The sequence below is a fragment of the Cavia porcellus genome, unplaced genomic scaffold (assembly GCF_034190915.1).
Source record: "Cavia porcellus strain 051 isolate PalLab524CR breed Dunkin Hartley unplaced genomic scaffold, mCavPor4.1 scaffold_7, whole genome shotgun sequence".
NCBI classification, from domain to species: Eukaryota; Metazoa; Chordata; class Mammalia; order Rodentia; family Caviidae; genus Cavia; species Cavia porcellus.
This window is the reverse complement of record NW_026947490.1, coordinates 62,337,283-62,354,962: the sequence shown is the minus strand read 5'-3', so window position 1 is coordinate 62,354,962 and position 17,680 is coordinate 62,337,283. Positions and strand designations below refer to the sequence as shown.

At 40.4% G+C, this 17,680-nt stretch overlaps 1 protein-coding gene across 8 annotated transcripts in view; it reads left to right on the top strand.

The window, feature by feature from the left end:
• Positions 1 to 920: 920 nt before the first annotated feature.
• Wac (WW domain containing adaptor with coiled-coil) overlaps positions 921 to 17,680 on the top strand; it is a 75,141-nt gene continuing 58,381 nt past the window's right edge. For 2 of the 8 annotated variants that reach the window (XM_063253705.1, XM_063253704.1), the window contains exons 1-3: positions 1,515 to 1,699; positions 2,028 to 2,064; positions 3,651 to 3,846. In XM_063253705.1, the coding sequence (XP_063109775.1) occupies positions 1,659 to 1,699; positions 2,028 to 2,064; positions 3,651 to 3,846 (274 nt within the window). In that variant the 5' untranslated portion in view covers positions 1,515 to 1,658. Of the gene's footprint in view, positions 1,112 to 1,514; positions 1,700 to 2,027; positions 2,066 to 3,633; positions 3,847 to 17,680 lie in introns of those variants that run through there. The other 6 variants (XM_063253703.1, XM_063253702.1, XM_063253709.1 and 3 more) reach the window with 5 other exon arrangements.

Here is a 17,680-nt window from a genome sequence, read left to right as displayed (position 1 = left end):
TGTCTTAAATACTGTATTTGCACTTTGTATTTACTACAACCCTTTTCATCAAATCAATGTTGCCTTATAAAGAGCTCTGAGCAAAGTTAATCAACCACTCTAATACCACCCATATAAAGAAAAGGTTAATTGTTTGGGATATCTGGCGTTTCCCCAAACTGAATTTGGAACAACTCCATTTAGCACATCCTTTGTCTTTATTTCACATCTAGAATCTCCAAATCAATTTTCCTTCACCAAACAACGGTGGTATGGAAAAACTAGAAAAGAGAAAAACCCAAAACCGAGAGGGTGGGGAGGATAAGGCTGGGGATGAAGATGTGGAAAACGCCAAGGCCACGCAGCACCGCGTTCTCCCGGCCCCCCTCCCCTCGGCTGCTGTCATTCACCGCCCGGCGCGGCGCGGCGTGGCGCGGCCTCGAGTCCAGACTCTCCGCCGACAGCCGCCACGGCGCACGGCCTTCCTGCACTCGGCACGGGACCCTTCAGATCCTCCACAGCCGCTACTCCTCGCCTGGAAAGCTCGCTTTCCTTCTTGCTTTTGGGGTGAGACTTACGGCCTAACCGCTTGGGCCGCGCTCGCAGCAGCCCTGCCCGCCAGAGGCCGTCACGCGCGGCGTCTGCTCAGCGGCGGCGGCCCCGTTCCGGATTCCGGGCTCTAGGCGCTGCTTGAGGCGCAGGACCACTTCCGCGGCGCCCAAGAGGCAGCTCCACGGTAAAAAGTCCGCCCGCCGCCCACTTCGGGGTTTTCCGACCACCCGCCAGAGCCTGAGGGGCGGGGGCCAGCGGCCGGAGCGCTCGCCGCAGGGCACACCTCCCCGCCGCCGCGGCCCCTCCAGGCGCACGCGCAGGCGCCGCCACCTCCGGGATTTAGTCCGCAATGGCGTCCCTCGCGCCCCACCGTCTTCCTCCCGAAGGTAGCTCCCACCCTTCGCAGCCCAGAGTCCCTGGGACCAGCCTTCAGCAGGCCCCTAACCAGGACTACCCCTAAACTGAAACCACAGTGGCCAGAATTGAGCGTGAAGGCGAGAAGCGGCAACCGGAAAAGGCTCCCGAGCCGCGAGAAGGCGAGCCAGGCCTTAGAGGAAGAGGAAGGCCGGACTAAGCCGAGGTTTGCCGAAGGCGGCGTTCGGGAGCCACGCGGGGCGGGGGAATAAACCGAGGATGGGAAACGAGGGGCGCGGCGGAAACTGCCGAGGCTTTCCGAAGGCGGCAGCGTCCGAGTTGCCCGGATGTAGTTGGTGGAGCGGCAGCGGCGGCACCAGCGGCGGGAGGAGGAGGAGGACCAGGCAGCGGCGGCGGCGGCGGCAGCGGCGGCGGGGGGAGGAGGCGGCGGAGCCGAGGAAGGAGAAGGCGGAGGACGCAGTCGCTTTCCACGAGTCTGAACCGGACGCGTCTTCTTGCCCCCTCCCCCCGGTGCGCGCTGCCGCCGTGTAGTTAGCGCCGCTGCCCCAGCCGAGCGTGAGCGTGGTGTGGACGCAGGGAGATGGCCCGGGAGCGCCGGCGCCAGTAACGGGGCGGTGCTGAGCGTCGCCGAGGGCGCGCCGGGCCGGGGCTGCCGCCCGCCCGCCGCCGCCGCCGCCGCCGCCTGCGCGCCTCCCGCCACCGCCCGCCCGCGGCCGCTCCCCCCTCCCGACCACGCTCACCGGCGGGCATTGATGGTAATGTATGCGAGGAAACAGCAGAGACTCAGTGATGGGTAAATCGCCTTTTCCTTTCGGGCCGGGCGGCGGCGGGGGGCGGCGACGGGGGGGGCACCTCCTTATCTGGATCGGCCGCGCCGCCATTTTTGTTGTGAACCCCGCTCGGGAGCGGCCGGGGCGGCGGAGGAAGAGCGGGCAGGAGCGGGGTCGGGGGTCGGAGGGAGCGGGGCCGCGGAAGCCGTGTGCGCGAGCTAGCGAGCGCGCGTGCGTGCGGGTCCGCGCCGGGCGTCCGGTGGGTCCCGCGGGGCGGGAGCGGAGGGGACCCGTTTTCTGCCCCCGCCCCCCGCAGCGTCTCATGTCGCCTTCTTTCTTCCTGTTTTTCAGCTGTCACGACCGGAGGGGGGACTCGCAGCCTTACCAGGTACCAGCCGAGGCCGGGCGGCGGGTGGGAAGGGGCCGGCGGGGGAAGGGAGGGCCTGCCTGCTACTCGAGCGCAGGCTTCAGAAGTCGCTGCAGGCCTCTCGCTGCAACCAACCCGAAACAGGCGCCGCGAGCCTCCTGGAAAGGTGCTGCTGGACTCCATTAGTGCTCCCCAGGAAGGTTTAGCGACTTATTTTGACAGGTGATTTGAGGAAGTTGAGTTTTTTGCTTTTTTTGTTTTTGTTTTGTTTAGGAAAAATTCACTCGCAGCCAGGAAGAGCTGACTTAGTTATTAAGTTAATAGTTACTCTTTCCTTAGTGGGAGGGAGTGGAAGGAATGCAGGGATAGGTATGTTTGAAGGCCTGTTTATTTATTTATTTGGGAAGTGACATTTTATGTTTAAGTAGTAAAATTAGGTTCAAGGTTCAGGAGAAATAGTAAAATGATTTTTAACTTTTAAGTCAGTTGCCAGCTACTCTTCCCATTTTAGTTGTTTTGGGGGCAAGTAATTGTCTTTTAAGTGAAAGATGATGCTTTTATTAAAATAAAAATTAAACTCTTTGGATACTTGAATAAATCCAATATAGATGGTTCTACTTATGTAGGTTACTTGTTGTTACTGCAGTTACTGCAAGTAAAAATTTTAACAGAAGTAGGTGAGAGACTTATCAGAAATGCATGTGTCCTGCATCTAATCACTTAAAAGATAAGAGCAGGTTTCCTGACCCGGTAGCAGAATGAGTTATCAAAACTCACATTTAAAACCATAGGTGCCCTGAAATTAAGATATTGTGCATTGTACAGTATTTGTTTATGTCAAAGATAAAATACGAATCGTATTTAGTCTGAAAAACAAACTCTTTGTAAAGGACAGGTGTATCATGATTTTCTGAAGGTATGTGTACAGTAAAAGGTAACTTATTTTGAGGGCATTTCATTAAGCTCCATTATTTCATCTTAGAAGCATTGCTGTTTTTTAAGTAATATTTATTTGACGAATATTTTTAAGACTTGAAATTTTGTTTTTCATATCTACAAAAATGCAGGGTAAGATCTGATATGCTTTATTTGAATCAAAGATTGAGAGTCATCTTTTTTATAATTATGTATAATCATACATATATATGTGCCTGTGTAAATCAGTTGTACACAAAAGTTGGTTATAGTGTGAAGTGTGTGTTTGTTTGTTTGCTTTGGTACTGGGAGTTGAACTCAGGACCTTTGCACTTGCCAGGCACGTGCCCATGTCTCTGAGCTACATCCCTGGCCCAAGTTTTTTCTTTCCATTAAACTTTCCAAAAAGGAATTTAAGATATGGTCCAGAAATTTTGATTTCTTATATTTGTAGAAAATGTAGTGAATTTATTTTCTTTCTTTTTGTAGTTACATGTGATATTAGCAGGAGTGCTACAGAAACACACTGCTGCCTTATCTGAATAAGGGCAGAATTAAAAAATAGGAAGTTTTATTGATAAAATTTCATAAACCTGTTATGAAAATAGTACACCAAAATGTGTGATTAAATTAGGGAATGGAGTTTAAAGTTTCAATTCTCTGTCATTTTTTGGGGGGGTGATGTTTTACAGGCACTTAAGTATTCATCGAAGAGTCACCCCAGTAGTGGTGATCACAGACATGAAAAGATGCGAGACGCCGCAGATCCTTCACCACCAAATAAAATGTTGCGGAGATCTGATAGTCCTGAAAACAAATACAGTGACAGCACAGGTCACAATAAGGCCAAAAATGTGCACACTCACAGAGTTAGAGAGAGGGAAGGTGGTGAGTAGCTTTCTTGTTGCAACTTTCACATGTATTTATTTTTTAACAGTAGCTGTGTATAAAACAACATAGTAAAATTTCTAGCTTGAGGATATTACTGTGTGGTTATGTCATCTTGTGGTTTATTTTTTGATGCCTGCCTAAGTTAACTGTAAGAATAATACGCTAACATGGGTATGGACCTCCAGAGCCTGATAATAGGCAATGTATGTGTTTATGAATTCAGTCTACCAAAGTATATTAGAGAGGGAGAGGGGGCTTTTTTTTTTTTTTTTTTGTCTTTTTGAGACAGGGTCTTGCTATGCAGTTCAGGCTGGTGTAGGGCTCACTTTGTAGCCCAGGCTGGTCTTAAAATTGCAAAGGATTCTCCTTCCTCAGCCTCCCAAGTGCTGGGATTACAGGAGTGTGTCACCACACTCAGCTTTGATAGAGGACAATTTCAGAGAGGTTTTTCAAAACGTTTCCCAGGTTATAACACTTCTGTGATCCAGAAAATTTGGATTTTCATTGTAAACATTTAAAGCCTTCACATTCTCCAGGGTCTTGTTAAGGTAATTTCTCTACTTATGGTCACTGAAATAGCTTTTAGAAGTTAGCATTATTTCTATTGCACAGTGTTGATATCCTTTATTACTACCTTCCTCAAGCTCTTTGCAGTAGGAAAGATAATAAGTAAATATTTAGACTAGATGCTCAAAATATCCAAAATAATAGGTTTTATAAGGAGCAAACTAAGGTGATTCAGAGCAATATTTTATTCCACTGTAAGGTTTCATAATACTTAAATGGGTAATATTTGAGTAAATTACACAATAGTTGAAAGCTTCCAAGCCAGCTATAATAGAGTACCGTATACCATTTTTCTCTGTGACCAGCTAGTATCTCTGTAGTTGACTTACTCTTTAAGCTGTCCTGCCTGCATCTGCTGGTCTTGGTGTTGTGGTTTTTTTGTTTGTTTTTGTTTTGTTTGCCTCTTAGGAGAATCTGCTTTGTGAGCATATATTGAGAAACGTTGGCTTCCTTTACATAACTAATTTTAGAGTTGAATTATTGTTCAGAAGATTGCATTGGGGTGTAGTGACTTACAATTAAGTGAGAGGAAAGTACTTCTTTATTGAATATACCTATAGTTTTGTGCTACAGGTAAGAGTGGCAGGTGAGTTTAGAAGTGCCTTGGTAGCGGGATGAAACTATTAATGTTTTCATTATTTGGATTAATTTTCCATAATGTTGGATAGAACTAGAGATAATACTGTTTCTCATCCACTGTATAGTGGGTTTTATTTATTAGCTCTTGTAGGTACTAGGTATACTACATGATTTATGTATTTTGAAAATTTCAGTGAATATGGCAAGATAGTATATGGCACCTCATCTCCTTGTAGATAGGCCCAGATTTTTATATGTGCAGAGGGGAGGGTGTAGCATCTCTCAAGCTGACTTCGTAACTCACTGTATCCTCCTGTCTCAGCCTTCTGAGTGCTAGGTTTGTAGGCATGTACCCCACCCCTGGCTCCAGCGCTTTTTTAGTGAATGGACAATCAGTCTATGCCCAAAACAAGAAAGAAGGCAGTTTACAAATCAAGGAAACTTTGCTGCCAATCCTTTCATCTGATTCCAGTGAGTCATGCCCCATCAGTTCTTTTACAGGTGAAACAATACCAAGAACATTGTGTTGCTTGTGTGTTCAACAGATACTGGACCTCTGCAATGCTTTATGATACTCCTGGAAGTTAAGATAGATGTGATGCTTGGCCTTGAAGCTGTTCTTAAATGCTTTGACATTTTATAGTTCGTTGTAGTTTAGTTGCTTGCTTTTCTGTAATTTTTCTTGTTTCACTTCTCATTCATGTGTGAACTGCATGTACTTATGACTTCTAGTTTCCTTTTATTTTATATCTTTGTTGATACTTTAGAGCCCAGTGTAAGAAACTTACTTTTCTGATTTTGACATTTGATAAGCCTCACTTTCTGTTCTAGCAACTGTCTACCCATGGAGCCTTGCTCTAATATTATAGCTCCATTCTTGTCTACATTATCTTTATTCCTGATGAAGGAATTATTCCATAAAATGATGGCTCCATTCTGGAGTTCAGAGTACATCTTTAATGTTAATTTTCTTTAAAGATGTGAAGTGGTTTTCTCTTGTTACTTTGGTTAAAATAAGTTTGACTTATGCCAGGGATTTAGCTCAGCGGCATAAGCGCCTGCCTGGCAAGTGCAAGGTCATGAGTTCGATCCTCGGTACCAAAAAAAAAAGTTTGACTTAAGCTATAGATGTATAGGGTCTCGCTGTGCAGTTCAGGCTGACCTTGAGCTCACTTTGTAGCCCAGGCTGGTCCCGAACTCCCAATGATCCTCCCACCTCAGCCTCTCCAGTGCTGGGATTACAGGCATGAGCCAGATGTACATTTTTTTTTTTTTTTTTTTTTTTTTTTTTGTCTTTTTCCTTTTTGTCGGTACCAGGGATCGAACTCATGACTGCCTGTTTGCAAGGCAGGCGCTTATGCGGCTGAGCTAAATCCCCAGCCCCTAGATGTACATTTTTAAAAAATTTCCGCTATGTGTTAGTTAAATTTATGGAAGCATACATGTATGATTTCATAGGCATTATGAGTTACCTCACATTTTTAAGTTCAAATATATGTAAATATTCAAATATGTAAACTCAGCCATTGTCAATAATCATGTGCAAGTGAGTTAGATTATTTGTTCTCAGGCATGTACAAGTGATGAGTTACTGTAATAACTGATTGTTCATTTAACTAGTTTAAATTTTTTTTCATTGTAGCATTTTTTAAATCTGATGACTATATTAGATGTGTGAAGGCCCACATAGAATGATTTGTAACTTGGATTTTACAAAATAAGCAAATACGAAATGTGTAAGATTTGTTTTGTCTTTTTGAGACAGGATCTCACTGTAGAGTTCAGGCTGGCCTTTTGAGCTCAATTTGTAGCCCAGGCTGGTCTTGAATTTGCAATGATCCTTTTGCCTTAGCCTTTGAAGTGCTGGAATTATAGGTGTGTGCCACCACTCCTGATTGTAAAATATATTTTAAGCTTAGCTTTATGGACATTACAGTGGACTTTTTAAGTAATGACTGGATTTCTTTAACATCATGGATTTTTTTTTCTTAGTATCTTGGATTTTATATTTTTAGAAATTATAAAAAATACTTAAAAGATATATTGTAAAAATACAGGGACTGAGGATTGGTTCTGTTTTTGTTTTGAGACAGGGTCTCTATGTAGTGCAGACTGGCCTCCATCTTGCTTATGTAACCCAGACTGCCTTCAAACTCTTAGTGATCCTCAGCCTCCTGAGTGCTGGAATTACAGGTGTGGTGTGTGCCACTACGCCCAGCTCAAGGATTGTTTTTTAACCTTTTAACAATTTTTATTAAAGCAAGATTTACTTCAGTGCACATGCAGTTTGAGATTTTTATTCTTAAAAACTTACTAAAGGGAATGTAGATTATCTCTTATGAACTAGAGGTTATGTGAAGCCATTCTTAAAATGGTACCTTGGTTAAAGGTTTTGTATATGCGATTTACATCTGTGAATATAATAGGTATATGCTATTTACAAGTGCTTGCCAGGCAGGCACCTATGCCACTGAGCTAAATCCCCAGCATAAGTCAAACTTATTTAATCAAAGTAACAAGAGAAAACCACTTTACATCTTTAAAGAAAATGAACATTAAAGATGTACTCTGAACTTCAGAATGGAGCCATCATTTTACGGCATAATTCCTTCATCAGGAATATGACAGCCAGATGCTAATAATGCCTATTTGTAAACATATACAGTATTCTTTAAAAATAACCAGAATCTTATAGCTGGGCATAATGATGCATGCCTGAGCACTAGGGAGGCTGAGGTAGGTCAATTGCTATGATTGCCATGAAGGCCAGTCTGGGCTCCATTTTGAGTTTAAGAATTACATAGGAAGACCTTGTCTGAAAACAATTAAAAAAAAAAAAATCTGTAATCATCACCTAGCTCTCAGAACTATAACACACTGAATTTATACGTAAATGGGCTTTCTACTTTGTGTTTTCATTAAGTTCATAAGGGAAGGGAATCTTGGGTTTCCTTAGTTCCTGCTCTTGTTTGTTATTTATTTGTTTATTTAGACAGGGTCTCGCTGTGCATTTCAGGCTGGCCTTGAGCTCACTTTGTAGCCTAGGCTGGTCTCAAACTCGCAACAATCCTCCTGCCTCAGCCTTCCCAATGCTGGGATAACAAGCATGAGCCACCACGCCCGGCTCCTCTCATTTTAAATCTTTTTTGTTGTTACTGTACTAGGAATCGAACTTAGGACTTTGTACTTGGCAGACAAGGCAGCTGTGCCACTGAGCTATATCCCTGGTCCCTATCAAGTAACTAAATTTAAAAGTAATTATACAAGTTACTGTGGGAATAAAAGATACTTTTGTATTTTGTTACATTGTTCCACAAAACTTAAATATACTTTTAGGTTTGTAGCTGCTGCATACTGAAGTTTTTTTGCTTTGTGTTTTTTTATCTTGTCAGCATTTATCAAAAGAGTTTTGTCTTGGTTTGGTTTGACTTTTTTTTTTTTTTTTTTCTTTTTAGACAGGATCTTACTATGTGGTTTAGGCTAGATTTGAACTCACTGTGTAGCTCAGGATAACCTCGAAATCATGGCAATCCTTCTGCTTCAGTCTCCTGAGTGCTAGATTTACAGGCATGGGCCACCAATGCCCAGCCTAAGGAGGTATTTTGGAATGTACTTTTGTCTCCTAATTTTCAAACAGAGTTTATTTCTGGTTGAGCATTCCTAAACTGAAAATCTGAAGTATTAAGTTGAGCGTCCTATTGAAATCCCCAAGCACTTCCAGGTTTTCAGTGAAGGGTGCTCAAGTGATAATGAAAGAAGACTCCAAAATCTAAAATACTTCTGTGCCCAAGCATTTTTTTATAACATTAAAACTTTGAAGAGATTATTCAAAAGGTATCATTTATCCAGTTATTCAAAAGGGTTAATTTTCATAGTTCTTTATAATCTTGGAATGTTTTCAAATAGTATGCTAGACTGGTAAATTGTACAGCATGGCTTTTGGTTATTCAAGAAACTATTTTGAGTGAAATACATTTTGCAGTTAGCAATGTTAAATTCACATTTGATCCTTACAGTAATGTTGGAAGGTAGGTAAGACAGATGGTATCCATATTTTTGCAGGTTTACAACCAAAGGAAAATTCATTAGTACAAAGTTGAAATTTGTTAGTATAAATAGTGACAGGTGAGTCTAAAAATTAGATCTTTGGTCTCTATCAGAAATGAAAGATACGTTGGAAGCATGTTTGAAACAGATATTTTTGCTTTTATCCGCTTAGTATTTTTTTTTTGTACCAGAGATCGAACTCATGGCCATAGGCTTGCAAGGCAGGAGCTTATGCAGCTGAGCTAAATTCCGGCCCTTCTCTTAGTATTTTCCACCTGACTTCCCTCAGTGATTCCATCTTGCCTAGCCTAATGTACTACATTATTAAAAGTCCAGGACTGGACATTGGTACAATGTTTGTGTATAGTCCTGGGCCAAGTTGTCAAATGCTAGATTTTACTTTTTTTTAACTTTAATATGAAAGCATACCAAAAATCTTTTTTTCTTCACATTTAGATATCTGTTAACAAAAATTTTGGGCATTCAATATAAAAGTAGTATGGAATGGTTCAAAAGTCAGTTGGAAAGTTATACATCAGATGTAAATGGATGAGTCAGAACTTAAGAGCCAGAGGGAGCTGAGTGAGATTTGAGGTGTGCTTTGTGAGTCTGTGCAGTGTGGGTCACTAGAGTGCAGTTGATGTTTCTCGTGAAATCAGAAGCGAAAATTTGTCGTGGGGTTTTTTTTTTTTTTTTTTTTTTTTTGCTCCTGATACATTGGTAGTGTTTGAACAGATTTTTATTTGAAACATATTAAAGCAAAATTGACAATTTTTGTTTCTTCTTTTTCTGTGGAATGTAGGTGCCACCAGAGTTGGTAACCAGGTTTTAATATCTTGTCCACTGCTTACTCCTGACCAAAAACAGTATCTTAATACCTTATAACATTTCAATAAATGAATAGATTAAAAGGTGCTGAGGTTATGACTTAGTGATAGTGAAATTGTGGTTTTCTGGAGCAGTGCTTCTCAAATTTGAATGTCTCTACTAGCCCTCTGGGGACTCCTGAAAGTGCATGCTGAGGTTCATCAGTTCTGTGTAGGGCCAAAGAGTTTGCCTTTTAACAGTATCCCAGGTGGTTCCATGCTGCTGGCTTCCCAAGAGTAACAGGGTTCTAGGGAAGCACCATCCTGTGGTAATAGAATGTCAGATACAAATGGAAACTGTCTGTGTACTTTTCTGGTGCCTTAAATAGTACCAGTGAAATGAAATCAATATTAGTGTATTTTATGTAGCCTAATATATTCCCGTATTCTCCTAACCATATAGTCATACTTTTAAAATAATTAGTAAGATATTTCACATGCTTTACTTCTTATGTGGTTTTTAAAATCTATTGCACAGTTTATATTTGTAGGAAATTCCAGGACACTTCATTTTGTGTTTTTAATTGCACTGTATAGTTGTGGTTGCCTAGTTGGGCAGTGCCATTCTGGAGACCTTCCTTTTCTTTTTTGGCTGGGGTTGGGGGGACAGTGCTGGGGATTGAAGATGTTGTTTTGTGTGTGCTATACAAGCACTTTTCCACTACACTGTATTTTCTAGCCCTAAAGAATTTTCCTGATTTCACAAAGTACAGTGGGAATTACTACATGCTTGTATATAGTGCCTCGTATACTAAAATTTGTCTTTGTTGGTGCATGTTCTTAAAAAAATAGAAAATTCAGGGAAAAAGTGAGGTCTAAAGTCCTGCCATTTTCAGTTAGTCACTAGTTTTCACAGGCATTAGATAGTAAAATAAAATTCTATGAATGTTATTTGCAGGAATTTTATAAAAATTGTGTCATGTTATTTACTTTTTATAAAAGTTTAATGTTTGCTTAGTGAATTCAGTAGATACAGCATGTTGACTATCAATCCAAGGGAACTAGTAGTATTTTCAGTTAGTGTTTAGGGAATATTAATAGCTACTTACATCTTGAATGAATGAGGTTGTCTTTCTTTTCCATAAATATCTTTCAGTGTTTTAAGTCCAGGCTCTGATACTTGAAGACGTGTAAGTATACGCATGTTAACCTCTTGTTTCTGTTCCCTTAAAATTGTGGGCCAATGAAATTATGGAAGAGCACTTAGATAAGTCATGAGCTGTAATGGACTAAATCATTGGTTTTATTGCAGTCATCTGAATACTTACTGTGAGATCAGCAGCCCTCAGTCGCAAGATCTTTCTCCCTTTGCAGTTTGAAAGGGAAATGTTGGGTAGTTCTGTAGGTGAGCTGTCCATGAAAGCAGCTGCAGTGATGCTTGCAGGGCCTCTCCCATAATAACCGAGGCGGTGCACTTCACAAGAGTGTTCAGTATAGATGAGAAGTTTATTTCTATCATTTTTACATACATATGCATAAACATATACATGTTTTTTCTTTCAATTAGATGAAAAAATTGTTTAAAACTGCCCAAGTGTAGAATACTGGTTCCCAAGTAATTAGAATTATTTCAGAGAATTTCTACAGGTTACTTGACATTACCTTGAATCAGAGCGGTAAGGGGTCTGGAAAACTAAATTTTTAAATAGACACTGGTTTAATTTAGTTACTACTGTATTTGTAACCTACAAGTCCAGAGAGGTTGTACAGAGAGCAGAAGTGGATATAGTTAGGAATATGGACATTAGAATGGTTATGTGCTGCTTGTGTTTTCTTGAGTTCTGAAGAATATTCTCTATTAGCTCAGGTTTGCAGTTAGTCTTATAGTTTGTCTGCATATTAAGTAGCTAACTTAATATCCTGTAACGTCCAGCAATAGAGTTAATCCCCAACAGTAAGTTCCAAACCATTGATAGTAAATGCATAAGCTCTGAGCATGGTGCTGTAAGGCAAGAGGAAGCTTTGGGGGCTGAGGCAGGAGAAGCAGTTTGAGTTCAAGACCAGTCTGAACTACATAGCAAAACCTTTTCTCAAAGAAACAACAAATGGACAAGCCAGTGTTGGACATTTCAGTAGCTATCTACAGCTACCACTGTTTTTTAGATTAGTGGTGGCAAACCTGTGACACTTAACATTGCAGCAGATTGTTTTTAGCAGTGAATGTTCTAAAAAGTTCTCCATCACAGCCTTGCATAATACTGTCTTAGGTATTGCTGTCATTACCCCAATTATAGGTTGTCCTGAGGCAGTTCAGTGGTAAATTTCACTTGGTTGTTTTGTTTTGTTTTGTTTTGTTTCCATTTAAAGAGTGGCTTTCACCCCAATCAGTAGGCTTCATATTGACTTTAGGTGTTAGTGATAAATTTTATTAAATTCATTCTTAGTATTTGTGTAGTTGATATATTTAGATAGAACAGTGTGCTAGAGCATGATGACATAACTAAACATCATTTGCAAGGTTCTGATCTGAACTTCTAGAACTAGTCAGTTCTGTCAAAAGACATACTACTTGGGGTTTGTTATTTTTTTGGTGGTGGTGGTAGTTTTGTGTGTGTGTGTGTGTGCGCGCGTGCGCGTGCGTGTGCGCGCATGCCATGCCTCTAACTCACGATCTTGTACTTGCCAGGCAGGCACTTACGCCATTGAGCTAAATCTCTGGTCCTGTTTTTTTGTTGTTGTTTTTGGTACCGGGGATTGAACTCAAGACCTTGCACTTGCCAGGCAGGTGCTTATACTGCTGAGCTAAATCCCTGGCTGTTTTTTTGACACAGGATCTTGCTAGTAATTTAGGCTGGCCTTGAACTCACTGTGTAGCCCAAGCTGGCCTCGAACTCATGTTCTTCTTGCTTAGGCCTCCTGAGTGCTGAGTTTACAGGCATGTGCCACCACACCCTGCTAGAAGACAAAGTACTTGTAAAGTGTTATCTTGACATATTTTGGCTAGGATGAAGAGGCCACAGGTATTTGTCCTTTGATAACTGATTTTTGAAGAATAACCGCAGTATCTTCCAAACTTGTGGGTGTGCCCATTGATTTGAATAGATGATTATAATGGGAAAGAACTGGGGAGCTTGAAGCAGGGTGGCACAGGCGGCATTCTCTGAAGCTTACAGCCTGTTGTAAGGTGATTTGGGACAGATTTATATTGCTGCTACCTGAGACTCAGAATATCAAGGCTTATGTTACAAAGTTATACTTGAGAGTTCCTTTTTTATGTGACGGTTACAATACTAGCATTTATCACTTTGAAAAACTGGGATATAACTTGGCCCACAAAATCTCCTTTGATTTGATTTGGACCAGTTGTGTTTTTGTTTCGTTTTTTGGTACAGGGATCAAACTCATGACCTCGAGCTTGCCAGGCAGGCTCTTATGCTACTGAGCTAAATCCCTGGCCCTGGACCAGTTTTATTATTTAGAACTTTTTTTTGTCTTTCTGAGACGAGAGTTTCACTATGCAGTTTAGGGTGGTCTTTAACTTATTTTTGTAGCCCAGGCTGGCCTCAAACTCACAGCAATCCTCCTGCCTCAGCCTTCCCAGCATGTGCCACCACACCAGGCAATTTTATTAAACATGCAAATTTCTACTTTGCAGTTTTGTTCTTTTTTTTTTTTTTTTTTTTTGTCTTTTTCCTTTTCATCGGTACCGGGGATCGAACTCACGACTGCCTGCTTGCAAGGCAAGCACTTATGCCGCTGAGCTAAATCCCCAGCTCCTTGCACTTTTGTTCTTATTACATAGGTTTTGATGAAAAATTGAAGAGTGATCTCATTTGCTTATTCAAGCCTACTTTTGGTTCAGTTTGTCTTTTATTTTTAACCCATGGCCTAAATGAACTAGTTTTGTAAATGACCATTATTTGGCTTCTTGTTAGGCTTTAAATTGTTCTCTGGGCACCTTTGTTTAATGTAGTTCAGGCTGGCCCTCAAGTTGTAGTGATCAGAGTGCTGGGATTATAGGCATGGGGCATTACACATTCTAGGCAAGTGCCCTAGGCTTGAAAGTAATGTATTTGGTACGAAAATTTTGGTCAGTAGATCAGATTGTTTATGTAGTAAATAGTAAATTAAGGTTTATTAATTTTTACTTGATGTGCCATTTTCTCACAGGTGGGAAGCTTTGCAGTGAAATTGATTTCGTTTTTAATTTTTTAAGTAGTACTTGCTTTCGTGCTCTTCAAATGATTGTGTAAAGATTCATAACTTGTGGATAGCAGGCAGACTTGTATGTAGAGAAACGTGTTTTTTTGGTCATACCCAAGGAATCCTGATGACATTAAAAAGTAATTTGCCCTCAAGTCTCTTTCCCCTCCGAACATGCACATTTCTAAATTGATTACCATTTATTTTTGTAAATAAGTCTGATATTGAACCTAGTTCTCATTTGTAAGTAGATACCTCCTGGGATTTGAGCATCTTTAGGATGTTTTCCCCTTTTACCCTTAGATTAAAAATTTCCTGTCTCCCTTCGTAGGTGTGTTAGACTTCCTTCATTAAAGTCAAGCCTAAAGTCACCCCGAACTCACTGCCACTCTGCCATCCTTTTTTATTCCTGACTCTTCTCTTTGTAGAACTCCTGTTAGATATGTTTTGGTTTTTTTCTGCCTGTCACTTGGTAAATAGTAAGCATTTGGATGCTTTTTTGGGTGAAAAAAGAATAATCTCTGCTCTGGGGAAAATTCTTTGGTATGTTCCATACATATCCTAATTACATGTTCATTTTACCCGCCTATTGATGGGTACCTATTGATGTTCCACGTTTCAGTTTCTGTTGGTTATACACATTAATGGGGTTCATTTTGGCATTTTCATACATGTGCATAATTCTTTGATAATTTTTACCCTCTACCACCTGTATGTCTAATATATTTTGCTCATATCCATCCCTGCATTTACTTTAACTTTCTTACAGCGTGTGTGATGATTTTGTGAATTTTAATTCCTCAGAAATACTCCAGTCATAATTTTTGTTTTATTCATGTCATACATTTCCTCAGGGTGTGTGTGTTTGTAACAAATCTTTTCTATATTAGTTACTAGATTCCTCAGATGTTTACTGTTTATCTCTTCATGTTTGACCATGAGAGTATAGATCAGCCTCTGCCAACAGAATGTGTGGTTGAAAATACTCGGTGTCTTGAGCTGCTGTTCATTGTGATAACCACGATCACGTGCCTACTAAATATTTGAACTATAGCTCAATTTTTAATGTTACTTAACTATAATTTCCGTGTAGTTTATAACTGTTAGGACTCATTATTGAGATTTCTTTTTTTATGGTTATTAATAATGTCTTCATTAACAAGTCCACTGAAAAACCTTTCAGTCCTTGTGCTTTGAAGTGATTTCTCTTACAGTTTCTTTATACTGTTTGTTTTCCTATTTACAGTTTTATCTTGTTCTTGAGCCTTCTCACTTGCCTGCCGCTGTGAAGAGTTAGCATTTCTGAAGGAGTTTGTCTTTGCTGCTTCTCATTTTTCAAACCCTATCTGGGTATAGCCAGCCTCCAAGGCTTCTGCGACTCTGGTTTCAAGACCTGTGTATCTTTTTGCTTATTGGGAAGCCAGTATCTTTATATTCCATCAGTAATTTTCTCAAATCTGTTTCTAACTTTAGTATTTACTATTCTGATTAATTCTCAGAGAGTTGTCTGATTCCTATTTCTTTTCTCTTGTCTTTAGGGAGGACTAGCAAACTTCATTGCCTGTATCTTACCTATGTAACTACTACAATGTCATCTTAACAGATGTCACATTCCTTATCCATTACTGTCTGAGTAAAAATTTTATATAAGTACCCTGCACTGATTGCTGAGCTCCTGAATAAAGGTTTTTGACTACAAACTTAAAGGTTGTTATCTTTGCTCGCTTTTAAAGCCTGCTGCTACAGGTCTTTATTAGGTTGTGTTGACATAATTTTCTGAATGTGTTTTCCCATCCACTTCTTGGTATTTTTATTAGGGAAATCTTTCCATCTGTTGCACAGAGAAAATACTAAAATAGCATTTTTTGTTATTCATGCTGAAAAAGCATCTTAAGAGTTGATTTTCTGCTTATGGGTTTATCTTGAATCTTTGAGAAATTAAACATATCCTGAATTATGTTGCTGGAATTTCAAACTTAAACCACACTTTGTACTATGTAGTCTAGTCCTGACGCAAAGTGGTTATGAAATGTATTTATGAAAAATCTACTATTGTAGAATTCCTATAGTGTTTGGGTTGAAGCTGTTACATACTATTTATGAGAGAAGCAAATACAGACTTTAAGAAAAATGTGGATTGACTTCTAAACTTCATTAGTAATGTTAATCTCAAGCTGTTACTAGCATCCCATTAAGTAGTCTTTTTTGGACTGTTAGTTGCTTTATTGTAATCTTGTAAAACATAATTTGAATAATGAAATAGTTTTTATAATCCTACAGCTTAAGCATTTTACTGTTTTGACTGTTTCTTTCCTGAAACCTTTTAACATTCACCTAGTAGCTAAGGAACTTGTGCAGTTGTGTTTTCTGTAGTATAATAGAATAATGTTCTGAGAGAGGAGTACATTTGAGGAGGTGTTGCCTGCTTTCCAAATACAAATGTGTATTTGAGCATTATACAGCCTAAAAACTCTAGTGTGGTGCTGTTTTCTTTAAAATTAGGAATTGCTCTTAATATTTTGAACTAGTCATTCACTGTGTTGTGATTTTGTTGTTGTTGTTGTTTTTGTTACTATAATACCAACCGAAAGTCATTCTGTATCATGAAAAAAGAATGCATCTGTTACATTGACATTCTTTAGCTTTTACACTATTGACTTTTAAAATTAAACTCATTGGAAGCATAAAAGCTTTTTTTTTTTAAAACGGTACCGGAGATCAAACTCACGACCGCCTGCTTATAAGGCAGGTGCTTATGCCGCTGAGCTAAATCCCCAGCCCCAAGCTTTTCTAATTCAGCAGTGACTTGGGTTTTTGGTGCTTTATCTGATATAGTCTCACTATGTAGCCCAGGCTGGCCTTGAACTTGCTTATGTAGCCCAGGCCAACTTGATCCTCCTGCCTCAGCCTCCTGAGGGCTAGGATTAGAGGCAAGTATCAGGATGCTTGGCCAGTGACTCAGTTTTTTAATGTCTATGGAAATGGAATTTGTTATTTAAAGCAAAGGCCCATCTGGTAGATTTCAATTTCACTTCAATCACATCTTAGTTTGATCAATAACAATGTAAGTCAGCTGTGTTCTGTCTTATTTTCCACTTGGTTTTTTGTTTTGGTTTGGGGTTTTTTTTGGTCTTGTTGAGACAGGGTCTCACTATGCAGTTCAGGCTGGCCTTGAGCTCACTTTGTAGTTCGTGCTGGTCTCAAACTCATAACGATCTTCCTGCCTCAGCCTTCTGAACGCAGGGATTACAAGCATGAGCCACCACGCCCAGCCCTTTCCAGTATTTTTATTTAATTTGTTTTTAGTATTTAAGTCCATCCTCGATGATGAAAGAGCTAGCATAATGTTGGAATAAATAAGCTACAGGCTTTGAAGTGATGAGATGTAATTGAGACGTGGTGTTTTTAGACTCCTCATAGTGAATGGTGGTGTTTTGAAAATTGGCACCATTATAGACTCCTCAACTGTGAATGCATTGTGGTTCCTGTCTGGTGTGCAGCTTCCTTTTTGTTGTTGTTGTTGTTTTTGTCTTTTTCCTTTTTATCAGTACCAGGGATCAAACTCAGACTGCCTGCTTGCAAGGCAGGCACTTATGCCGCTGAGCTAAATCCTCAGCCCCAGCTTCCAT